Source organism: Anopheles moucheti, chromosome 3 (genome assembly GCF_943734755.1).
Source record: "Anopheles moucheti chromosome 3, idAnoMoucSN_F20_07, whole genome shotgun sequence".
NCBI lineage: Eukaryota > Metazoa > Arthropoda > Insecta > Diptera > Culicidae > Anopheles > Anopheles moucheti.
The window spans coordinates 78,851,802-78,878,824 of NC_069141.1; the positions used below are offsets into that span (position 1 = coordinate 78,851,802).

Below are 27,023 nucleotides of genomic sequence, written 5' to 3' on the forward strand. Positions count from 1 at the left end.
GACGTCACCCCTTATCCTAACACATTGCATCGTTAGAAAACTTTTCCAGCAATAAATGGCCCCCATCATTTGTTTTCACAGACTACTGCTTTCGTATAACCCGCCCCATCTAGAAACTCCCACCTAATAGCGCACTGGCGATTTATGTTCTTCTGCGCGTTCACTATTTTAATTTCATTATCATACTGTAAGACCTAACCGGTTGCACATTCACGCTTAACACTCACACGCCCTTGCAATATGTTGTAACACATTAACAGGAGGTTCGAGAAAATCAGGAGGTTGGAAATCTAGTAGGCGCTGTAATAACTGTCTGAATGTTGAAAGTTGAACGTTGAAGTTGAAAGTTGACGTACAAAGTGTTTGAATTGGACTTCTCTTCAACCGCGACCACCATCGATCAGTCTTCGATTCGTAACGTGACTTCTGTGAAACGTTAAAAAAAATAAATAAAAACAAAGAACCGCGTGAGAATTGGCAATAACAAGCGAATGCGAAAGAAAGCGTTATGTGACAGCGGAACGGCACAAATTGAGTGAATCTTTACCGTGGAGCAAACCCCGTCTAAGTGGCGTGTTACACCATTCTTCTTACCTAGTACAACAGCCTCTACCCGTGCCCTATCCCGATCGATGTATATCGCTGTAATCAGGAAGAACACACCCCCAAGGATCTCCAAGAAGCAGCTGCTAAATAATGCGTACTGCAGGTCCTAAAACTTGATCAGCGGTGGATCATCATCCGGCACGGACTGGTGACTCAGCATTCACACGAATTACTCGTTTGATCGCTTCCGATATCTGCACGGGTGGGAAACCGAAGGAGAAAAGATATCGATTTGGATTCCTTTTTTTTATTGTTGGCTTGCTGCAACACTTACCACACACACGAAACTGCCGGCATGGACTGCCGGCATCACCGAATGTATGGGAGATAAGAATCTGGAAAGCTTAACAATCAGACTAATGAGACCAGGAGCGCTAGTGCAAATGAGATAGATGACGCGTATTCTTTCCCTAACTTTCCCCATGTACTGATAAGCACGCACACGACAAAACATACAGGAGAAGTACCGTTATAGCAGAACTGTTACAGGGTGGTTATTACAATCCGGTATCAGCTAACTATTTTATTATCTTTACGTTTTTAATAATACTAATAAAAGAATATACGTTTTGTTGGCTAATAACACCACTGAAGAGCGGATGGTTTGTTATCCTCAACAATGTAGACCCCACATATGATCGTGATCTTTCTTACTTATATTGAATGTTTTGTTATAAAAATATAACAAAACTATGTTAAAAATATCAAATCTTCTTCTGCACGATTTTTCAGACCGTTTATTGTTGAGACAATTGTCAAAACAGTGAATAAACATAAAATTTCAATAAAACCACACGAATAGAACCACAAACATTATCAGCATTCTTTAATGAATTTATCGGCAGCTAATAACAACCGCATCATAGTCTACAAACATGCAACAAATAATACCATTAGTTTCACTTAATTTCGCTACATTCTCACTTAAATTTTTACACAAAATTATAATGCAAATTTTTAAAACCATTGTGCTTACATTTGTTTCCAACCACCCTGTAGTCATCCGGTTGAATACCACCTCTTGATTTGGATGCTCTCTTGTTACATGAAACGCAGCGCTGGTGCAATTTTTGGACGCGTGAATCCGTCGGCAGATGCGAAATTCCATACAAACGAGCCGATTTTCGATTTCCAACACCAAGAGAGCATGACATCATGAGAGGTAACATCAATTCCCCTCCAGCGAGCGTGACAGACGATCCTGTAATACATTGGCTACCACCGCTATCGCATACAACCAAACTCGTGAGAACGACCGCCAGTGCAAGTGAGAGCGATGCCACGCCTTCTTTCCATAAGGTTCTCCATGTGCTGATAAGCACGCACACGATAATAACATAGAGGGGAAGTACCGGTATAGCAGAACTGTCGGCTGATGCGAAATTCCATACAAACGAGTCGATTTTTGATTTCGGATAACAAGAGAGCATGACATCATGAGAGGTGACATCAAATCCCCTCCAGCGTGCGTATAGCTGTTCCGCTTTCGCATGATATCATGGAGTGTGAGAGCATAATAAATATCACATACTATCAAACAGTGGAACACGTGGAGGTTATTTTATTGGTTTTTTTATTTTATTTTTTTTTTCATTCTGATGCATAAAGTCATCCTCCACTTTCCTTCCTTTTTCAATTGTGTCTATACTATCTTCCATTCTCCTCTCTGGTTCAAGAAAAAGGCTAACGAGAATCTAATAATAAATAATGTTTGTTTGTTGTCTTCTTTTTGTTTTACAATGTTTGTCGGCCTTTCCTCTGTACCTTAGAAAAATTACCGTTTCCCAATAATTAACGATAGTTCACGCCTGTAAATGGTTTATCCAAACCCGCCCTATTAGTGATTGAGTGTTCTATAGTTTTGTATAAATTCTAACATATTATAACTTCTTTTCTTGCTAACGCCAAAACAAAAAAAAAAACACCAAGAATTTACTAATTTAACAAAAAAATGAATGAAGAAAAGATTAATCAAATCTTCACTCACTAGCACCGGGAAAAATGCTAGCAAAAATGGATGAAGCAATATGGAAATATACCATAACGGGCAGTCTTTTGTAACAGATGGAGTTCGCATTCTGGTAGCAAACCCTCATTAACTGCCACTCCAAAACGCTGTTCCCCCTTTCCAAATTGTGTCATTGTGCAGCTTTAGAGCCATTTTAGCACCTTTATCACACGTACGTATTATTCCTTATTCTGATTTTCAGTCAAATTTAACGCTTAAAACGTTTGCTTTGTGTTGCTTTTCCCTTTCGAACGCTTTTCAATTTGAATAATCATCACCAACAGCCGAAATGGACGTCACCCCTTATCCTAAAACATTGCATCGTTAGAAAACTTTTCCAACAATAAATGGCCCCCATCATTTGTTTTCACAGACTATTGCTTTCGTATAACCCGCCACACCTAGAAACTCCCACCGAATAGCGCACTGGCGATTTATGTTCTTCTGAGCGTTCACTATTTTAATTTCATTATCATACTGTAAGACCTAACCGGTTGCACATTCACGCTTAACACTCACACGCCCTTGCAATATGTTGTAACACATTAACAGGAGGTTCGAGAAAATAATAGGATCACTAACGAACAGCAAATATACGACAGTTTCGTTCATTGGTTTTCACTACTCTTACTTGCTAAACATAACACGCGGGAATTAGGATCGATTTGGGTGAGTGGAGCTATTTACATTCTTCGGTAGAAATTAACAAACTATTTTCCTGGGTTAGCATAATAGCTCAGCGCCACAAATTATCTACGCTCGTACTACGTTTCTGGTAGAAATCTTCCGGAAGAAGAAAAATGAGTTTGGTGACTTAATCTAACCTGATCGTAATGTGATGATACGAACCGGCATTGGTGAGTACGCGTGAGTTCCGTGTGAGTAAGTTTGGAGAAAGGTGCACTCCGAACAACGGAACGGAAACTAACCCATCCATGCCAAGGTCTTTAACTTTATCATATATATATGTATATATCTAAATACGGTCTAGGTGTTGGTATTGACACACTTATCAAGTCGAATTCCACAGCCGGCACTTCGTCCGTTGGAAAAGAGTTGGAGTTCAGTTCTGTTTTTCGCTTTGCTTCTCTGTACTTGGTATAATCAAACCTACATCGGCAATGTGGACGTTAGGAACCGAGGTATCTTTGCGGATGCCGATCCAGAGCTTTTGCTCGTTAGGTGTGACAGCTGTCGAAATGCAACCATTACGCAAACCCCAATCGCTTTATCACGATGAGAAATTATACAATTTCTTGATTTAAACAGTTCTAGATTTCCTCTTGAACGCTTGGTAACGATCCTCCTAATCGGTGCTCTGAAGTATTGTTTGATTGGTTATCTGCAATGTAAAGAAAAGCATCGTTAGACACGTAATTTGTGTGTGTATGTTCTATTCTACGACACATTTAAACGGAACAAAACGAGTTGTAATACATACAAGACTATCAGTCAGTTAGAAGCAAAACGAGAAAGAAAAACATACAAGCCTTTCAAGAACAAAGATGCTACAAAGGACCAAATGAAGAGGACCACGATAGCAATACAATAAATATGATAAAAGTCTACACGACCACGTTAACTAAATAAACGAACATACGATTATCAACACAATGGTGAAAAAAACAACAATCAAATACAGTACAGACAATTTGTAAACAAACGAGCAAACTGACCTAAAGCACATGAAGTACGGAGAGTGGAAATGATCTAGTCGGCGCTGTAATAACTGTCTGAATGTGTTCGTAGTTGAGGTACAAAGTGTTTGAACTGGACTTCTCTTCAACCGCGACCACCTTCGAACAGTCTTCGATTCGTAACGTTACTTCTGTGGCTGTTGGGTCAAGCTGGTGGGTCATGGATCACAGATAAGTTGCATGGGGACATGAGCGGAACTCAGGGAAACGATGGGCAGCGAGTGGACGTTACGAACCGAAGGACACCACCAATTAGATAACTTCACTCGTCTGTTCCCGCCGTTAGAAAGCGGCCACGGGCGATGCCGAGAATGCATTGGTACCGCTCGTACCGGGACCGATGGGTGAACGTTGTCCATCGTCCGTACCATTACCGTCGGATGCGGAACTTTCGCTTAGCTCTAGCTGACAGCCTGTAGCACAATGTAGCATATCCATGAATATGGCGGTAATGAAAATTTGAGAATCCCCATCCACATCCCCGTCGGGAAGCGAATATGAAGAAGCAAAGTTCAAGAAAAGAATTAAAAATAAAGAACCGCGTGAGAATTGGCAATAACAAGCGAATGCAAAAGAAAGCGTTATGTGACAGCGGAACGGCACAAATTGAGTGAATCTTTACCGTGGAGCAAACCCCGTCTAAGTGGCGTGTTACACCATTCTTCTTACCTAGTACAACAGCCTCTACCCGTGCCCTATCCCGATCGATGTATATCGCTGTAATCAGGAAGAACACACCCCCAAGGATCTCCACGAAGCAGGTGCTAAATAATGCGTACTGCAGGGCACGGAACTTGATCAGCGGTGGATCATCATCCGGTACGGACTGGAGCAGCCCGACGGTGGAATTTTCGGCCAGCTGCGACAGAACGGCTATTGTTTGTGTGGGTTCGAGGTTCATGTACGTATCGACTGATAATGCATCAGCACTCACACGAATTACTCGTTTGATCGCTTCCGATATCTGCAAGGGTGGGAAACACAAGGAGAAAAGTTATCGATTTAGATTCCATTTTTTATTGTTGGATGGCTGCAACACTTACCACACCCACGAAATATGGACTGCCGGCATCACCGAATGCATGGGAGATAAGAATCTGGAAAGCTTCCGCGGTTGATCGTCTCGTTGGCACAACAACATACTGTAGGATAAGGTAAAAGCAAACACATCAATTCCTGGTACAATTTGCAAAACATAAGTGATAAATGATAAATGTCAACATAAAATGGATTAGTAAAAGCCTATCTGAGAGCTTCACGATAACGAACCGTTTTGAGACGAAAAGCATTCAAACTCATGAGACATTGATGTTTGCACTACTGGCCCACAGATGGCGCTACACGCACTCGAGAGAAGAATGCGTGAAACAACGGCAGAACAGACAACGATCGAACCCGTTGCCGTTTTCAATTGGTACTTTTAAACGCAAGTAAACATCGACCTTCTGTCAACGGTCGAAGTAAAAATCAAAAACAAAACTATAAAAAAAACAATATAAACAAATGTACAGAACGAATCACGCTATGGCTTTATGTGGTGGATTTGCCATCGTCACGGTTACAAGAACATGTTGCTAAATGTAGCCAAAACACGTACGGAAACCGTAGATCTTTCCTTCCTTCCGTGACAATCTATGCACCAGAGCTAACGACGGAAGTGTTCCACGATTGAAAGCGGTTTTAATTGGGCAAGTAGGGACGATCGTAGAATGAAGGAGTCGGAGAGATTCCTTTCTTAATAATCAATAGTCAAACATACAAAAATATGTCTCAAAAGGTACGTTTTAGGCTGTTGCCGTGTACAATTACTTCAACAAACAGCACTTGCCTGAACCGGATGCCCGGTGGGATCAGGCCGTCGAATGTTTTGGAAGCTCTCAGAGATGATTAAATTATTAGAATGGGGTTATACTTTTGCAGTTAAAGCTCTAATGAAGAAACGTTACAACAAACCACACACAAACAAATCTACATTGTAAAGCACACACGCACACCCACACTTACACATAAAAGTACTTTCACCAAAAAAGGAAGAAGTTAATTTAATATAGAAGTATTTTTTCTTAATAAAACATCAAATACAAATAGATATATGGAAAAGACAAAGGGTTAAAGGTTTCGGTTTTTGGTAGTTGAACCAAAACAGGAACAACAACACGCAGCTTTGCTCAACCGGAAATTGAACGTTGCCTGGAGTCCTTGAAATTAATGCAACTCCCCTGCAATAAATTCAACCAACACTGCTTCGAGGAAGAATTATTCAGGAAAACTTATTAGGGGAGAAAAACAGAAATCGTCGGTGGTAAAGAACCCGGAAGTAACTAATTTCACCGGCGACTGTCTGCCGTTAGATTTCCATTAAAGATACAAAACGTGACTGTTATTGCGAACTGGCACGAAATAAGGCACATTATTGCCGGATAGTGTTCAAGAAAATATTTCTTGCGAACTCAAAGCCATTTAAATGTGTTTTCTTCCTAAATCTTTTTCAGCATGGTTTTCATTACCGATTAAATTCGATTAATATTTACACAACTTAAAAAAAAGGTTATACGTTTAACCATCACCAACCAACATATTACAATGCCAACGATTTTATACAACGTTTCGATTTGGAAAAGGGAAGCGAAAGTGTTCTGCGTGCATGTGAGTGTGTGTGTGTGTTTGTGCTGCAAACGGGACGACCGACGATCAAAAAGGACACACAAAAGCAGCGTTAAGGCGACGCACGCAGCTAGTAGTGGTAGTAGTAGTAGTAGTAGTGTTGTCGGTTTGTAGGTGCAGAGACAGAGAGAAACAATATTAATAGCAGCGAAAGTAGTACGCTAGTGACAGATGTACATAGCAGCAGATATGACCAGATACAGTACGGAGAATGCGGTGATTGTGTCTCTTACCAGCAGAATGTCCGCTACGATCGCCCAATTGAGATTGAGGGCGAGTTCGCCGAAAAAGATAAGCGTGTACGTCGCGTATATATTCACTGGCGCCATGAACATCGCGCCGATCAGCAGCGGCGAGCTCAGCATCAAACCGACCGCACAGATGTACGGGTCGGCCTTCACAGATTTCACGTTCAAGCGCTGGGACAGGTACGATCCTAACGGCACACCGATGATGCCGGTCGTCATCGTAATGGCACCGAATGTGAACGATACCCTTTTTTTGTTTTTGGTGGGTTATTTTCGCATTACATTAGCCAGGAGCATAGATTGTCACGGCAGGAGTCGCGAAGATCACGCGTTACGATATGTGGCAAATATGACAAACAAAACGGAATGGTAACACATGATGGATACATGATGATGGAAATAATCGTAAATAACATCGTAAATACATGAACGAGAGCCAAAAAGAAACAGAAAGAAAAAGGAAAATTTGATTAATTTTGAAAACACTGTAAAAAGGGCAAGCAAAGTGATTTAAATTATCATTTAAAAGGATCGAATGACTTCCCAACCCACAAAACAAACGGAGGACCTATTGGCTCGATCTTCATCGTGTTCGTTATCGCGTGCACTCTTGGGGTAAGGCTTTTCCAATCCTTATGTTCACCGAGCTCCTTACCAGCAGCATGTCGGCCACTATCGGCCACGTTATGTTGAGTGCCACCTCGGCGAAGAACACCAGTATAAAGCACCAGCTGCCACTGTACTTAACCACCACCAGTGCAAAGTAAACGAACGGTGAGCTGGTGATCAGTCCGGCAGCACATATCACCGGATCAGCATGGTCGTAGTAGGCCCGCAAACGGTTCGACAGCAATGTGCCGAGCGGCACACCGATCAAACCAGCCAGCATCGCTACGATTCCAAAGTGGAACGATACACTGAGCGAAAAAATAGCGTTACGTGCGTGTAATGGTAATTCTTTGCGAGTCACAGTTTCTTCTTCCCGGCGCTAAAATGCTAAAAAGAAAATAAATCGGGAAACGAGGCGTGTCCCCGTAAACTTCACCCCTGCAGACGTAGGGGTTGATACTTACTCGTTCAGTGTTATATGTTCATTGCCCGGTTGGGATATTAGACCAAGATGAATAAATTTGGGTCCCCACCAGGCCAACGCACCAGTCACAAACGCTACACAGGTAAAGCCCGCCGTCGACAGCATGAACGAAGGGTTTCGAATGATCGCGGCGATATCCGCCTTGTATGAAGTCGCCTCCATGTGATGGGTACCTTCACTCTGACCACGCTGTGGATCCCGCAGCATTATGATAAGGCCGACCGCGATCGCACCGAGCACCGGCGTTACACGCAGCGACCAGACCCACGAGTTCATAAGGCTTGCCATTTTAGCTCCAACGATGTACCTGCGCGAAAACACGGAAAAGAACCATTGGGTGAATTAGGCACTTCAGGAAAGTTTTTCATGGGTCATTTCTTACCCGCAACCCGATCCAACCGGAATAGCGAAGTAAAACAGTGCCAACATCCTCGAGCGCATCTCACCGACGAACAGATCGGAGATGATGGTCGGCGCGATCGTGCTGTAAGATGCCTCCCCAATACCGACCAGCGCACGGAACGTGATGAACCATCCGAACTGGTGCATGTACGACCCGAGCAGGGTGGTCGTGCTCCAGAGCGAAACGCCTAGCACCATTATCCATTTCCGGGAGTACCGATCGCCCAGGTAGCCGAACACTGGCGCAAAAATCATGTAGGATAGCACGAACGCTGTCTGCAGGAGGCCACCCTCATCGTCACCGATATTAAAGTGATCCTGTATCTCTGTCAGCACACCTGAAACGAAGCAAAGCACATAACAATGGCGTTAATCATCTGCGATAGAGCATCATTATTTAGTGGGTTAGCGCGAAAAAAGGTTCCACATCGATCGGTATATCGAATGGAACCACAGTGAGATGTGTTAATGGAAAGCACCTCGCGGGATGTAAGAAGAGTTTGATCGTCATGAGACTTGCAGCGTACGTCACGCTATGCGCCAGCTAAAGAAGATGAAACCACAATGGAACGAATCGCCGAAAAGTGCGCTGTTTTCGGCACATTACTTCCGCTGACGCACGTAGGTAGCAAATAAAAAAAAACCCTATTTTAAGATGACTTTAAAGCCAAATCTTTACAACAAAACCAGTCGTAAAATAGTTCAATGAAATAAAAGCAGGCTTACTGGCACAACTCATTACAGTAAATGGAACAAATTTGCACACTCTCGTACGAATTAAGCATTGCAGCGGTCAGGACAGGGTTAAGCAGCCGTTTAATATGCTGTGCATTGAACTCTACACTCCAATACGCATCCTTTCATGTCCATCAAATGCATCGTACGATCGAGTGCATGGCAAATAACTCGAAGTTGTGGTTGACGGTACAATGAATTCAATTTTTGGTGCCTTTTTTCACATGATTCTTGGACTTCTTTTCCACCCGTTTTGTTACGCATTAACCTTAGGCGATCTGCTGCTTTATACAGTGGGGACGTTCCCCGGTGGTATTGGCGTCGATTTTCACACGACAGGAACGGTCCAAAATCCCATCCGGACCAATCCTTTCCCGGTACGCAGGACTGAATATTCAGCCACGTGTAAATAAATGTTAAAGAAAGCGATCCAGAAATGTCAGTTCTCTTGAGGTTCTTGTGTTGATAAAGAATAAATATAAAATCCAGAGATATTTAGTTCTGATTTAGTTTTAAGGTTTTTTCTGTCCACGTATTTACTATTCGAAGCGTTATAGATAAAATGGCACTTTTGTGTTTAGTTACGTCGTTTCTTTAAAACTAAAACGAGAACACCTCACGATCGGATGATCAGATCGCGCGATGTAACAGGAAGGACAGACAACACTCGTAGACGCCTTTGAACCTTTGAAGGACTGACTAACCTCTGCACGAGAGTCACAAACGGCGTAACGTTCGAAACCATTCCCTGCTGCTGACACTTTGTCGAAGGAAGGCGCACTACCTTGCGCCGACACATGTACCGAACGAACCGGTGACAGTTTCGTGAATAGTTTATTTTTATTTCCTTTCTTTTGCGAAGCGCAGCCAAAAAACAAAAAACAAGGATGGCCAAGGCAATGCCGGTGGCATGACACCGGTTGCATCATCTACGGTGAAGAACGCGGTTTGAACGGCGTTAGCGAATGGTGAAACAATAATGTTGATGATAATATTAACAGCAATACGAATATGAAACATGACTGTTGGGGGGTGGTTGCCTCTTTCTAATATACTCTAAGTCCTCTTTTATCTTTTTGGCGACCTCTTTGCGACCTTAGACAACTCTTCCTTTTTTACTTCATTTTCTTTTTCCAGAGATTTTTTTGCTACTTTCCTGCCTTCAGGAGCTTAAATCCAACATGTTTCTGTCTTTGGACCACATTTAAAACGTTATCTGTTAACTTGTTCTGTTAACCACCACGGAAACAAACGTAATTACTACGGTTGAAGAATTTTTCAAACTAAAGTCTCACGTTCGTAGCGAAGATGTCGGGAAGCATGAGTTAGAACACAGTAACTTCCCGGCCGGCAACGAAACAGAAAAATAGCAACGTTTGCAGACCCAAGGGCAGCCGATAGACAACACCGGCCATGCTTAGAAATCAAACACCCAGTCACCCGATCCGCAACGTGACTGCGTCACCGTGGGAACCGTGCACCAGCAATTCCCGTGCATTCCGGAGCAGGTAGCAGCCAACAAGTGCTCCGAAATGAAGAACAGTTGCAGTTTAACCATAGTCGAAGACAGTCGTTGTAATTAGGCTTTAAGTGAAGAAAAATAAAAGTTATTTTTTTAATGACTTGTAAATAAACGAAAAGTTTAACTCATGTTCTACTGATCTGTCATTTAAAATGAGTCATTTGATCCGAATAATGGCAATGAGCCTAATAAAGATCTCAAGTCTTGCAGCCATGATCTTGGCTTTATCATGGTACAAGCTTTAACACAGATGTGACCTCATCGTTCTCCCGAGAGTTCAGAGTAAGTATATCACTAGTACTGATCCTTCCTGCAAGATATGCGGTGATCTCAAGATATGGTCATCAAACGGTGTCCGGAAATAGTTGGGGAATTCTTAAACAAGTATCAGCTGACCTAATGTCGATCCCAGTATCAACCAAAGTCGATCACGTTGGCACATTACGGTCTGGGAAAGTGTCGTATACACGTTAATAGAAGGAGCAAACAGTCATGGCAAATATTCAACACACTCAAACGGAGGAAGTACAGTAGAAGGCGTTCGCCGGTGGAATGATGTACCCATGGACACGGCAATTTGTCTTTTCAATTTAATTGATCCAGCAATTCACCTCCGCCCGGTGGAAAGAACACCCGTCGTCCAATTTGCCAAAGGGCCACCCGACGACAACGACTCTGGTTCGTCACACGCCATTTGGCAGTAATTGGCAAATTGGATGTGCCGAGATGCGGCGAGAGGTTAGAACAAAAGTCCCACCAAATTGAATTATGATCGAATTCGCGAGGCACACGAAAAATTGGAAATTTTGACCTTGGCCAGTTTTGAAGATCACCGGTGTCCGCGGGGTGTGAATTAATCTTTTTATGATGATTGCGCGTTAGACGATCGTTTTGGTTCGTTGCCAGCCACACTACAGAGATGCTAGTTGCGTGGTGGGGACTGGGTGTGTTTATTTCTGAGTCATTCGTTTAATTAATTCCAATGCATTGCAGATAAACAAAACGTCCGCCAAATGTATGAAGGTGTGTGTGTGTTGATTGCAAACATGGTCGATCATACGATACGAGAGGACCTTGAAAGGCATCTCTTCTTTCTAACGCTAGCAGCAGAGCGACGCATTTTTTTTATCCTCATTGATGAACGCAAGCAAAAGTAGGGTTAAAACATAACAAAGCGTGTAAAAAAATCACAAGAAATGTTTCAGCACATGGTACGATCAAGATCGCGTGATCGAGACACATGTGCGCCACGGATGCAACGGCGTGCAGCGGCCACAACGCTGAAAGAAATGCGTTTCCATAAAGCATAACCATGAACACTGGTAAAAGAAAGGGCGAAAATCATCACGGAAAAGAACACATTCATTGTAAAACAAACGGTAGGTGTTCGAACACTCGGAACGGAAGAACCGATACGGATTATTTGACTTTATTTAGATGAAACGTGACGAGAGCGTCCGTGGAGGAAGACAGGTTGAAGGCGAAATAAAATGTAAGCAAAAGTTGCGGCTGGTTTCCATCACATCCCCGTGAAAGATGCACTCCGCCGCAATCTAAACAAACGCACGGAAGCGATCTCCTTCAAATTGACGTTTCGATCGACACTAAGGGCCACTGTCGAATGGAACATATTTATCTTTTTTTTACCGATGTCCACAACACAACACAACAAACTGTTCCGGCATAAACCGGCATTCGATTTATTGACTTAAAAACCTCCAGTAGCGGATGGTTTCAATTTGGAGGAGGTGAAAAATATGACACGAAGAACCCCACATATTTCTGGTGTATTTTCAAACAGACCAGGAAAGGGAAAGAAGCGTTTTTTTCTCTTTGCTTTTAAAGCCCACCAGCGAAGAGTGACATTACATCATAACTATTGAGCTGCCTCCTCTGTTTGGCTGCAAGTGTTGAGAAATATTGAAAGCCTTTCGCTTCCATTTTCCAGCGCTATTTCAGGAAGGGAGAAGAGGCCAACCAAAATAAACCCACCCCGATGAGATGCATCGGGCTGTAACGAAGAAACAGGCATCTTCAAAGTTGGAGCCGTTAATTGCAGTTTGGAATCCATCACAGTGGTCCGGATCTCCGGAAGATATAACCGAAGAGTTCTCGTTACTGATGATTGATCGAGTACAAACCAAAGATCTTCCCCTTGGTCTTAATTCTTGATCTTTTGAAGCATTTCCCGTGACTTTATGGCTTGCGTGCATGATATCCATATTAACCGGTGCCATGATAACTTTCAACATTTCGTTATTTAATGCTCTCTACACAGTTGTTAGGATGAACAGCATAAGGGAAAACCCGGTGTGCCTCTATCAATAGCACTTGTCACCGTCACGACTCCGCAAGCTCTTGGAGAGTGGATCGCACACCCTTTTTCCAATGTTTTACAGCTGGCGTGTTAATAAAATGATTTATTCCCACTTCCTCGTAACGTAACTACTTCCATGAGATGCGGGATCATCTTAAGTACGCAACGGTGAATCAAGTGTGTGGATTGATATTTGAAGTAGCCATACCCACGGCCTGCGTTTGATTGATTCATTGCAAAAGACATGCCACGACCGTGACTCCATTACAGCATGGTTGAGTCCCCACAAGTTGTTTGCTTTCGTAATCTTCATTCCGGTCGGCTCTTTGGAACCATCTAAAGAAGGGAGGCCATTACATTAAGTGTCCAGGGTAGGTGCCACGAAAGGCCAACAATCTTATCTCACCTTGAGAAGAATGTAATGTAATGCACCCGAGCAATGTTCTGTCCACTAGTCAACTATTGCGACCGGAGGCTAATTAATATCACACTAGTGCAAGAAAAGTTGCAACAAATCGCTACAAGTGAAAGGTGTTTGCTCTGGCTGACGTTACCAGCTAGAGTATTTGCTAATTTACTCTCAATGCATATGTTGCACTGTCCTTAAAGATGACTCTCTAATGTCGCAAACAAACGACGATACGGCATGCGTCTCATCAGGTGTTTTTGTTTTCGGGTGTTCGGGAGTTTACGCGCTTACATAATCTCCACATTTGCGCCATGTTGCATCGTGCGAAAATCGTGGTGCATAGGAAAAACCATGTGTGTGTGAGAGAGAAAGCGGAGGGTGATGCGAATAAAGTTCATTTTATTATTAGCTCGCGCCATACCGTACCGAAAGGGAGCTGAAATTAAATGCCAAAATGGCTACCACCGGTACGAGATGGACTGACCCACATCGTATGGATCGAGCATAAATTTGACATAACTTCATCTTTCGCTTTCGCCACCGCTAATCTCGACCGCATTTCTCGCCAAGCGTGAACGAATACGTAACGCGCTGTGGCGCATTGGTGTGATTGATCGTTACAAAAAGTATTTGGGTGCATTCCAATTTTTTAAAAGTTTGCAAAAACTTGGACAATTGTCTTAGCCTTATTGTTTTTATGTAGAACAACACGATAGAACCGATATCTATTCAACTAAGGGAAAAGAAAGTCAAGCATAGCCTTACAACATTTTGACAGGTTCTCATCAAAGGTCTCTTGAAGTTATTTGGGAATCCCAAAAAGTAGAAATTATTAAAGAAAAGGATGTGCACTCAGAAGCTCAACAAAAAAAGGTGATCTTGATTGGCTCTTTTCAAAATGCCCAATTTAAACTGCCTCAATCGTTGGATGCACAGCATTTTCACAAGAAAGTATACACATTCAAAGGTAAATGAGGAAATAGTTATTAAGTAGGAACATAGCAGTTGGCATTAGTCACCAATTTCGCCCACATTATTTAAAGTCTTCCAGGATTTCCGGAATTATTACCGAGTAGTTTACTCTATGAGCTGGAACTTTAATGACTTGTGGATAGATTTGATATTTGTACCAGATATTCCCTAGATCTTAAGCTCTGAGATAACGCGCTAAGACGTACTCGATCTTTAAGATCTTGTTGACTGTATAGCTCCCCTTTAGGCTGATAAATAATTTTAGTTACGAAAAAACCTGCATGCACATACAGCAATACCTTATCTCACTTGAACTCTTGATTGTGATATAAGTTTGCCCAAACGCAATATATCATCATTACACTTACGTTTGACTTTCCGCAGCTCCGGATTCTAACAAACGCGAACGAAACACAAACACTCCCTAATCTTTTAATCCATAAATCTGGTACAACAATTACCGCATGATGATGATAAAATAAGAAATAGAAAAAAAGTGCCACAGACTCGAACTGACACAAACTGGTTAGACATTGCGTTAGACATTTTAACATCGCCTCGACTCCCCCACTTCTTATCAGCGAAACTTGAGCTTAGTTCTGTTGTGGTTTGAATATCTCAACCACACGGTTAGACACGTCACTACTTCTGCCAACTCGAAAGGTAATGACGACGGGCGTCACAGCACGTGAAACGTGTTTTACTCGGTTGTGATGACACACCAACCCCACGGTCCGCCGTGCTAGTGTTTGAGGGTGGCGGCGCCATCACCAACACGACACAAATTATCTCCGGAGCGTTGTGGACCTTTCGGAACGAACGGGTTTCGTCCCATTCAGTGTGTTCCCATCATCAAACGTAAAGCACACTGAGAAACAAGCGTGTGCGAATACGTGTGTGAGAATGAACACAAGAGACAAGTGTAGCTAAACTCGCAAGCGGACCAATTTTAAACACCCAAAACAACAGCAAAATAATGGCATACCGACAATTTAAACACGGCCAAAGATAATAATAGCAACTAACAAACCGGCCCTGCTTTGAAATAACGGACGGCATCACTGCTTACAAGAGGGCCGCCACCGGGAAGGCCGCATCGGACGCGGACCCCAAAAAGTGACGTCATGCTTTCCGTGCTAATCGTACGCCGATTGGTCGATTTCGGATCGCGCCACTTCGGAAGCTACAGTTGTGGGGGATGTTTGGGCCCATGTGGTTGTATGCGTATGTCTGTGTTTGTCTGTTTCCCTTCGGTTGATTCCGCGCCCAGGTTTTCCCATCCCTTCAGCTCCACGGCCGTAGTGTTTGCAAACTCAGATGCGTCTTTCTCTTCCCGCTGGGCGGCTCTCTTGCCGACTTAAGAGTGCGTAAAAACCCCAAGTTGCGCCACACAACTGATGTACGGAGAGCGAGAGCGTGCATAAACCGGTAAACCGGCCGGAGAGTGGGGTTAAAATTACTCAAACTTGCCCCTAAAGAATGTGGCGAAGCCTATGCTGTAGGTGCTGCAGCACAGGAAGCATTCAAGCGATCCAATATACGATCGCCTTGCGTACATTACCGGATCATGCCGGATTTTCGCGCGGTTCAAAGAGTTTCAGGGACCGGAAAGGATATGCACAGAATGGATGCGAAGCATTCTGCATCTTATTCGCGAGCGTTCATTTCAAATGACGTTTAAAAATAGTTACCAGTTCTGAGGAAAGAGAGATTTTGGTGCACACACATGATACAAATCGTGTGGGGGTTTGAACAGAGTTTTCTGTAGCAGAGAGATAGAGTTAGCTGATGTGATGCAATGTTGGTCAATCAGTAGAATATTCACATTAGAACAATCGGAACTCCTTGTTAACCTCTCAGCACCCCATTTGTACGGATGATCCTGATAACCACCTCGGTTAGCGTCAACACAGCAACAAATGGCAACATCCTTGATGTAACGTAGACATCCATTAGTCACCACATCAGCACATCCCATACTTTATTCTAACCGTTCGAATCATCGCGTGATTCAATGTTTTCGTAAACATCGTACGATGCTGAACCAAACTGTGGCACACGAGCGTACGCAGGCGTGACTCTGTGGAGCGGAGACCTTTGTCATAGACAAATACTTGGAACACGTGAGCCATGCTGATGTGATGCCGGGGAAAACGGTGAATGAATCGTATGATAGGGCCATGCAACACGATTGAATAACAAACTGTTCGATAGCGAACTGTTAGAAAACCGTTTTGTTTATTGTAATTATACGGTCTCTATCGCGATATGTTTTGATTTGAATTTTCAAAAGATCAAATAAAACAAATGTTAAACTTATGTTACGATTATCAAAAAAAACTTGTAACTTTTTTATAAAAAACATCGGTCAGTATAAAATTTTAAACAGTGAATATAAGCGTAATAAAAGGAAGCAAAACTTGAAATGCTGATAACAAGTTAAATGAGAATGAAAATTAAATTAATTTTATGATGGAAAGTGTATTTGAAAACAAAAAAAAAACAGTAAGTAATAAGAAAATAATAATAAGCGTAAGAGCTTATTTAAATAAATTTAAAAATTAAAAGAATAAATTAAATATAAAGAAAAACAATGTTTTATGAACTTATAAAATAGAATTCAAATAAACAAAGAAAGAAAAGAAGAGAAAAAGTAATGAAGAACAAGAAAATTACAGTTTTTGGCGACGATGAAGATGTAAAAATGATAACGGACTAGAAGGAAATAAGCGAAATCCCACAAAATCTTAAATTAATCGAAAAACAAACATCTATCCAAAACTTCAGCGATACCAAAATAGCTTCCACGGTTTGCATCCATCCAAGTGCAGCTCGTGACTCACATCATTTTCGCAGCCCCAAACGTCGACCGGTTGTGTCCAGGATGCGCACGGTGTCGGAAAGAACGGCAAAAAGGGAACAGTCGCGAGCAGAAGTCACGAAAAGAAATGTGTCGGCGCGCTCATTAATGCCTTGCTTGTGTGTCCTCCAAGTGGTGGAGAGAGTGGTGAATGTCCCGCGGCTTACGTCGCACACAATGCGTGGCAATCGACTGAAAGTCCGATTGGTTTCGTGTAAACTACCACGTCACGTATCGTACGATGTTTGATTGCACACCGGAACAGTGTAGGGCCTCGATGCCCCCTGATTATGGGAGAGGCGCAACTTCATTTCCCATCTCCAAACCCGTTGTTCCTAACGTTATCTCCAATGGAGGGGGAGGCAATGAGCCACACCCTTACAGCATACAAAAAAAAAGAACTCCAAGCAAACCCTTCCGTTCAAACACAACTTCCCTCTCAGTCTTTTGGCCGTGCTGCTTTGGCGAGTATTTATACGCAAACGGAGAGCGTACAGAACACGCATTGGCGCACCGGATGTGATTCAAAACAGTGCAGTGGGATTACAAAACACCAAGAAACTTATCTGCGAAACGTGCATATTTGCATCTCCAATCGGGTGTTGCAATCATCGTATTTGATCGGTGTGAGTGTAAAAATAAACCTTTTCTGCATCGAAATACACCACATCGCCCCTAGTGCGGAGGAGCTTTGTTTTGGCTCCTTTACGCTCCCCGTCCATTTTTTTTTGTGTTATTATAAATTGTTTCTACGCGGCGTCGAGTTGCACCCGTGGTGGATGATGATATAATTATCGCTAATTGTTGCTCACCGTATCAAACGCCGCGTAATAGAATGCGCCAGTCGCACCGAAGACTTGCGTTGCGACACACGCAGACACGTTGTTTGCGGTGCCCGGTGTCGCGTCCGATATGGACAGCAACGATTGCGCGAATGATACCGCGTGTGGTAGGAACAGTACACCGAAACAAAACGCGTCTCCTTCAACTCTCCTTTGCGCGATCGCCTGTCGCTTATCAAACGTTTAATTGCCTGGCAATCATATGGTCGTGTGATGCAAGTGATACGTTGCTGAGGCAGCAATTGAACTTACGATGATGGGGCAACTTTTTTTGCAATAGTACTACAACAAAAGCTGACCGTAGTATTAGTATATCGTACAATTAAATTATTATTTATTTAAATTCATGGATCGGGATGAATTTTTGTCCAGAATGCATGACTTTGAATCTCTATTAAGTTGGGATTTTTGGACTGGTCCTGTCCTGTGAAGACTGGCGACGATTACTAATACACCATCGAGCCACCCCAAACACTATCGATGAATGATTGTAAACCACACAGGATGAAATAATTGAGGAGATCTTTGGGCTCTTATTTGTTGAAGAATTATTTGAAGAAGAATCCTTAAAACGTTTAACTTGAAAATTGCCTAAAATAGTCCTAAGATATTCGTGATCCTTTGCGAGTAGATTCATGATCCTTATGATTCTGTGAATGTTCAAATGGAATGACTAAAATATTGATATCTTCATATGAATGACTCTCAGCAAAAGATTCACTAAGCACTGCTGTTAATATTAACATAATTTACATAATTTTAATATTTTTTTCATAAAAGTAACATGATACTTTTTTGTTTGATGCAGCGATTTTTTTTTCATCAAACAGTTCAGCGTTCAAACTTTAATCAGCGTTCTATCGCATCGATGTTTTCATAAACACAAACACATTCAACAAATAAATTACCAAATCGAAACAACAGCTCTCGTGACGAATGAGCCGAGGGGCCCCCTCGACACAGATTGCTTCATGCCGTGCAAGTAATTGAACACCGCACGATGCGATCGATTGAATTGTAAATATTGTATTCAACAACGTCAAGCTGATACGGTTACATAGGAGCTACGATCAGTCGAAATGTAGCGTCCGCGTCTCTTAAATAAATATGCACCAATATACGGTTAGACGTTGGGAATGTTTCAACCTTTTTCCGGTTCGATCGGTAGAATAGAAAGATTTGTCCATCCGCCTACTACTTGACTGGGCGCTGTCACGCACGTAACGCGATACCGTACTACGTCTAGGAATTGCAACTCTCTGGCATGCCATTAATGTGACACCAGTCAAACATTATTCCCCCGATGGTCGTCGGAATGTTAATGCGGGAATCTATTGCGGACGTCCCGCCGTGAGGATCGATTTGGATGTTTGTAAAGAAATGCTAACGATGCACCTTTTGTTCACCATGATTGCACCATGATATCAAATGGGAAAAGATTAGGTTCGCTCATTGGGAGTTATTTTCGATTGCCGATTTATCAACTCCATTTTAGGTGTGTTTATAAAACTTATCGAAGTCTATAAACTTAAGTTAATTTGAAGAACAATCAAGAAATAATGTATTGATTGTTGATGGGAGGGAATTTCGAGTTCTTCATAGAAAACAAACAACAATTGCTTCCAAGTGTTGTTTATTTTGTGTTGTTTAAATCAACCTCAAACAAAACCTTTCAAATTCAAATCGTAAAATAAAAATAAACGTTCAAATAAACCATTGCTCAGCAGAAGATCCTGTCGAGACATATCACCAGGGGATTAGTGTTCCAAACAAGCTTACAAAACGTGAGGAAAGCGCGTAAAAAATAATGCACCACACAACTATAGACCACAGGCGCAAAAACAGCCCAGAAACAGTTGAGTGACAGTCGACATGCGCCACGACATGATGTAATGAGATGAGGCCAACGGTGAAAACCCGGCTTTGGGGTCGATGGTTTATGTCGCGATGGATTCCATATCGCTCCAAATGTGAAGAAGAATAGATTAACAGCAAGACAGGATTTAAATTGATCGACGATTGGGAAGCGGTAAGCCGCCCGGAGGTTCGCACCCACAGCTTGACAGCAGCAGGAGGAAAAATGCATTAGCCACCACACCACGGCTGTCCGCCACCCACGATAGATCGGCCGAAGATCCCGTAGAATTAAGGCGGGAGAAGAATTTAATTTAAACTAGAGATAATTTATGTTTCTGTTCTGTTCACCTCTGCACCGGGTGGTTCGGGTGCATCGTACGAAATGCATCTCGCCCACATCACGAGCAACGATAGTGGGAATGGAAAGATCTCAGCGATGTGTCAGTTCTCGCGCTCTCTCTCTCTCTCTCTGTCCCTACGTCTGAATGCATTTGGGCTGCAGTTTTCGATGCCTTCACCGGTGGTTCTCTAAGAACCAGTAGGCACAACGAAACAACCGTAAAATTAAAGCATAGCATTATATGTTGGGATATTGAGGAAAGAATTTTAAACAGGATAACAACACCGGGAACTCTAGCTGATGTTATGGATAAGCTATTACCCCACCAGTGGGTGTTGTTCCAGAGGAATAGAAACCAATTTATGCCCACACTTCACATTCACATTTAATCCAATGTCCGGAAGGATAAATTTATGTTTCTCGATGGGCGATCCTGTGCTCGGGAATCACAGAAATAGAAAGAATAGAAAGATGTTCCTCACCGAAGGGATCAAACCCTGTCACATTAAGCTGATTGCGGGATCTTTGAAATGCGTTGTTTTGATCCAATCTTTATCGTGACTATTGGTTACACTTTTGTGGAATAAGTTAAACCTCATGGATATTCCTTTACACCTGCGGCTCCACCCGGTACGATCAAACGTTGCAAACGAAACACCGACCATACGTAAATAAAGCTCCAACTCCATAAACCACCGGACGACCGATCGACGACCATTATTGACACATACATCTCCATCGATTGCGTTCGCGAACATTCCTCTCCGTTCGCATGATTGCGCCCATAAAATTGCGCCTCTATTTACCTTGCCTACATACGCCGAATGGAGCCAAAACGTTTGTTGTCTGTTCTGTTTCGTTACTTCTTTTCTTTTTGCGTAACATTCCACCCATCTAGAGGCAGAGAGGAAGAAAAAGCCAAAAGCAAACAGTGGCCATGTTGGGCCTGTTGGTGCAACTTGTGCAGAAAAGTTACCCCTTTAGTTGAGGACTTCGTCTCAAAAACGTCGGTTTTGCAGGTGATGAAGAAATAAAGATGGCTTTCTATAGCCGGGTGGAGTTGGAGTTGGACATGCATAAACCGATGGCTTTCGTAGCGAGAGGCCAATCTTCCGCCACGTAGCGTAAATGTGGAAGAAATCGTTAGTCAAACACCTTGCGCGGTGTATATTTGATTACGAAAACATACGGAACGATCGAATGTTCTCAAGAGTTCTTGAGACTGAGAGGAATCCACGAAGAAAAAAGATAAGATGTACTACTTCACTTCCTTATTTTTCCCTTACGTCTTGGGTATTCTTCGTCTAATGGACATCGTAACTCTTTCGAGCGAAGCTAAAATATTTCCAGTCCATCCAATTAGCAGGTTTGTCAACATATGAATATTCGCACTCTATTCACATCACGCAACGCTATCACCGAAAAAAAAAATACATCATGTCCCATAAAAAAGTCCCCGAAAAACATTACTAGCTCATCGCGCAAAGTTGGCGCTAGCCAGACCCGACACATACGTGAAACGTGTCGCGGTCGACATACACCCTTAAAAGCAACAGGGTGAAAACAACAAATGGCAATAAAAAAAAACTTGCACCTTGTCGAACCTTGCGGAATAGCCGTATTCCGGACAAGGTCGCTGCCGAAAGCAGTCTCAGCAATAGTCAGACTATGACGGTAACGGTGACGGTGCTGCTTGTTTTTATTCGACGGCGACCATCCATACCGAGGTACGTGCATCTGCTGCTCCGCATTCATTTGGCGGTAGGTAAATGGAATTTTTATGCGATGGAACGTGTGACATTGAAAGATATTCAAAAGACGCCATCTCCCGCATGGTACGGTAGAGAGAGAGTTTATGCATTTTTTAGCACTTAGCAAGAGCTAATCATAGACCTGTTTGAAGCCATTTCACGTTGCCTGCAGTAAGCAAATGAACCTTTCTGCCTGTGTCTAACTAAAAGTATCGTACGAGACATGGCTGCTCCGTCAGCTAATAGCAGCTATAGTCGCCCCGGAAAAGAAAGTGACGATCGGACACAAAACGGGCTGCTAAACTACGCGAAAACATCCAATGCTCCGGAGCAGCTCAACCAAAACCAAAGCACCCAAAAATAACCTCTTGATGATGATTTTCCAAAATAAAACCAACCGGAAAATCGAAGTCGAATAATGGATAGTGCTACTCTATCCATCACAGCCGGGAGAGAAATTAAATCCGATACAACAACAGTACGACGCGGGGTTTAGTCAAGTGAAATTGGGCTTTTACTTTTCAACATTTCGACGCTGCCCAATTAGTATTCGGACTTGATACTTTTTTCCTTTTTGGCAAAATTTCCTTATTTTCGAAAGGGAAAAAAGGTATTTCTGTCCCCGGCTACTTGACAAACACATTGCAATTCCGTGAAAGGTATTCCCGGTAAATAATTACGCAAATGGGCAAGAAAACCCATGGGACCGGAATGTAAAAATGAATGAAATAGCAGGACAAACTTTCCTTCTAAACCAACTGTGTGTGTGTGTGTGTGTGTGTGCCCAAATGCTCAAGGCCATTCCGGGATAAGTAATGAAATCATTTCACTTTTTTTCACCGGAACAGATCACGATAAAGCGGTAGAATGGGAATACAAAACAATGCGCTCGCGTGTGGCCCACTCGGTAAACCATGATCCCCCATGCGTATATCGCGGTGTGTTTTGCACTGGGAGACAACTTTCTTAATTGGACATGCAATCGCGTCATCTCGTACGCCAACACAGACAATAACGTACGCCTCCAGCCAAGGGTAAATTCGGAGGACCATGTAGACACAGTGAGTATGTTCTTTATATTCGTTTGCTTTTCGCTTAATCTTTCCTGCAGATGATTCACGATTATTTGCATCAATGCTTTGCTTCCACGGATGTAAGCTAAAATAATATAAACATAAAGAGGGTTTTAGTTCACGGTGCATGTGTAGTGTAGTTGTAGTTTAACGGAGAGTGAAACACTTCTCTGACTTCTCCATGTCCCAAAAGTCACACGATGAGTTCCAGTGTGCTGGAGGATAACGTTCTAGCGCTGCTACTAATTAATCCAAGGTTTTGTACGAGAATACATTCGTAGGAGAAAGTGAAGTGAATCTCAAGGGCACTTGGCAAAGAAAGCCTATGTAAGTGAATCCAATTAGATGCAGCTGAAGTGCTAACCAGTTTGAAGATGCAATACAGAACCTACACATTACTATACTAACAAAATACAAAACAGCAGAGGAATTATTTAAATAATTTAAATATATCTACAAAAAATAATTGGAGATATTTTATTTATAAGTAATCAGAATGGAAGCTAAAATTTTATTCCAAAGTTTTCCAAAGTGTCCACAGTGAGTCCGCGCGCGCGTCCTTCCGAATGGAACGAAAACAAACAGTGCAATTCACCGTTGAACTTTTGGAGTGCTCTCCAAAGATTAAGGAAGAAAAAACACCTTTATCGCCATCACGCAATAAACGATCTTAAGCAAAGAGTAAACGGCGCACAGTGGAGAGTGAGCGCTCAACACTCAATCAACCGCAATCAAAACGGAACGCCCTCGGGACGATTTGACAAAATTATGACTGACAAATGGGAATTTGAACTCTAGCAACCGTGGCGCACAGATGCGTGCACAATTTCATAAGACTATAGTTCGATTCTGATTCTGGTGAAGGGTCGGAGAGGGGGACAAACGTGTCATGTAAAGTCATTACTCTTGCAATTCGACTCACATTGGGAAACATATTGCACACAAAAGACACGTTATCCAATAAATATATCGCGCCCTAGTGCGTGTTTGTGCATCAATTTATTGCACTTACACACCACCTTTCCAAACAAAATCCCCGCCCAGGCTGGAACACTCGCAACGAACCTTAAAACGCGAGGGTCAGGATCGTTGGTCGGAACAAATCGTTCGATAACGAATTTAACCAACAGAGATCTTGCTGTTCCCGGTGGAAGATAAACGCATTCATTATAATACCCATAATCAGGATCGTTATTTGTTTAGCGATAGTCTGTTCCCTGACCCTACGCTCACATACGGGGTGAATTTTAATCTAACAGTGTTGCCGGGGATTTTGAGCAGAAAAAAAAGAACTCTCCCTTCAAACTGGGCGAAACTTATGACACGCAGCGAGGATAATATATTACGGCGAAAAGGGGGAAAAAGCACATTACATTGCATGTGGTTTTCCTCTAAAAAACACACACCATACGAAGAACTAAGCCACGTATAGAACGTGTTGCAGTGCACCGGGGCGTACCGGGCCCGAAGCATCAGTGGGAATTAACGTGGGACGCAGAAGGAATTATGATGAGATATTGCTTCCAAAGGTCTTAAAGGGCTTCTGCGGTTGGGGTATTAATTGGAAAAAATGAGTGTGCTTAAGAGCCGATGTCCCAATATAAACGCACAATGCAACTGCTATAAAAAAAACCCAAAGAAGGGCGATGAATTGAATTGATGGTTCAGAATTGGAAATATAGCGTGACTGACAAAAGTTATCGGCTGTGTGGGGTTCAATGATGATAACCGATTGGATTCTGCTGCATGTGCTGTTGAGGGTTCTTTTTTTATGAACACAATATGCCTGTAGATACCGAGAGTTGAAGATAAGACTGCGGAGAAGATCACAATGATTACATGATTTGCTTCTCCTACATAGTCCCAGATTTCTCACGAAGAAAGACAATATTTTTGGTGTACGCCTTGCACATTTTTGTCCTCTTCACCACATTCTCATATAATCTTGAGAAATGAACTCTTGCCAATAAAACATACGCCGTCGTATGAAGGTGTACAAAAGGAAAATTTTGGGTGTCGTTACTTATACATTCATGTATGCACACAACCACTATTCAACCCACCCACGGGACCCACCACCACCAATATTCCTCGCAAATTGCAGTAAAGTTGGAACAAAATGGGAACCACCCGAAAAATCGTCCCGCATGTTGCGCCCATTAATTATACGCTTCGGGATGCATTCCCCGAGTAGGAATTAACTTCAAAGCAGAATTGAATGCATTGCGGTACGCGCCCATCCACGGTTCGTCTGCAGGTTTTCTCTTTCCCATCGGGGCAACCTGTTGCTGGGACACATCGTCCGCAGTTGCGTGAGTCACCGAAAAGCGGCTCGGCACGACCCCATACGGGTTTCCATCCAAGCATTATATCGACATGCAAATAAGAATGAAATGTAAGACAGGCAAGTAATGAGAGGAGAGGACAAACGGTGCCACTTACCCGCAATCGTGAACCGATCCATGTAGTTGATGAGGTTGACAAAGCATAGCACGAGCACCGTGAACCACGCGTTGGCACCGATCGTGCCGGTTGCTGTTGTCGTTGTGTCCGTATCTTCATCGTGCTGGTTCCCCCTTGCCACTTGCAGTTCACCTTCGTCCATGGACGATGTTACCGAATCGGAATCCGTGGGCATTAGGCGTTGCTGTGAGTTGGTGGCTGGAATCTTCCCGGCCGGATTGGACTGAATGCCACTACCCGCACCGGAAGGTACTGTCCCCATCATGGCAGATGCCGCACTAGTGTTACCTCCGGAAGGCATATTGACTGTTCCGTCCAATGGTTCGATCGGAGGTTCCGATGCAACTTTGCTATAACCCTGACTGGAAGGCATTCGAATGTAAGACACCGCCGCACCGCAAAATTCGGTACTTTTCCACTACCTAAGATGTTGAGCGATGGCGGCTACAACTGCTGATACGAAAGGTAGCTCTGTGATGCTTTTCTTCGCTCTTAACGCCCCCGGGGTCCGGGACTCGATACGTCGTGTGCGTAAGGAAAGTGATTATGTGGCAAAAACGGCCAGCGGGCGATCGTACGATATTGTTACACGAAATGCTTCGCTGTTTTGCTCTCTCTCTTACTCTTCGCTTTATCCTACACGCGGCAGCGTCGGCACTTTCTTCTTAACTACGCGTCACAATGTAAACAACACACAAACGCACACACACGCACGCACGTCCGCACGCGCAAAATTAGCCAGCAAAAGCTTGAGCGGTGTTGGTGTAGCAGGCAACACAGGGAGAAGAAGCCGGGAAATCGAAATTCTTGCCCGTCCGCGTTTTCCAACCCTGCCTGCTCGGTTGCACGATATTGCTCGCTAAAGACGGGTACCGCTAAAGATTCTACCCTTTGCAGGTTATTTTTACCAAACTAACACACATGTAAACACACAAACACTTTGCGAAAAAACCAGGCCGCTGGTGCTGCACACTCGGTAACCGCGTTGAGCACAATGATATGTATTGCACTGGTATGTACGAAAAACTTTTGTTCTGGTGTAGCGATTGGTGTTCGTCAATAAGCCGGCTCTGTTGGCCGTTTCTGTAGCACTTCGGGACGTCCAGAATCGGTGGCTTGCAGAAATTCTTTTACGCGGAAGGAACGCGCCCAACCACGTCCTAC

General features: G+C 43.0%; 1 protein-coding gene across 4 annotated transcripts; it reads right to left on the reverse strand.

Moving 5' to 3' along the window:
• Positions 1–2,160: 2,160 nt before the first annotated feature.
• LOC128301317 (protein spinster) lies at positions 2,161–27,023 on the reverse strand. 4 transcript variants are annotated; one of them, XM_053037726.1, is made up of 8 exons: positions 25,839–27,023; positions 8,699–9,056; positions 8,297–8,623; positions 7,209–7,470; positions 5,355–5,453; positions 4,981–5,275; positions 4,291–4,442; positions 2,161–3,956 (listed from the first exon to the last, which is right to left on the reverse strand). In XM_053037726.1, exons 1-7 carry the CDS (start codon positions 26,230–26,232, stop codon positions 4,291–4,293), a joined length of 1,887 nt encoding a protein of 628 aa, XP_052893686.1. In that variant the 5' UTR covers positions 26,233–27,023; the 3' UTR covers positions 2,161–3,956. The 4 variants fall into 4 exon arrangements, with proteins under 4 accessions (XP_052893686.1, XP_052893687.1, XP_052893690.1 ...); XM_053037727.1 differs by lacking the exon at positions 7,209–7,470 and adding an exon at positions 7,879–8,140; XM_053037730.1 differs by lacking the exon at positions 4,291–4,442.

What these genes read in the sequence shown, in the direction of transcription:
- LOC128301317 (XM_053037726.1), bottom strand. Translation starts at nt 26,232, where the DNA reads ATGCCTTCCAGTCAGGGTTATAGCAAAGTTGCATCGGAACCTCCGATC. An exon ending in GAACATATAACACTGAACGA is followed by an intron (nt 7,471 to 8,296) that starts GTAAGTATCAAC and finishes AAACAAAAAAAG; the next exon opens with GGTATCGTTCACATTCGGTG. An exon ending in TCGTAGCGGACATTCTGCTG is followed by an intron (nt 5,454 to 7,208) that starts GTAAGAGACACA and finishes CTTATCCTACAG; the next exon opens with TATGTTGTTGTGCCAACGAG.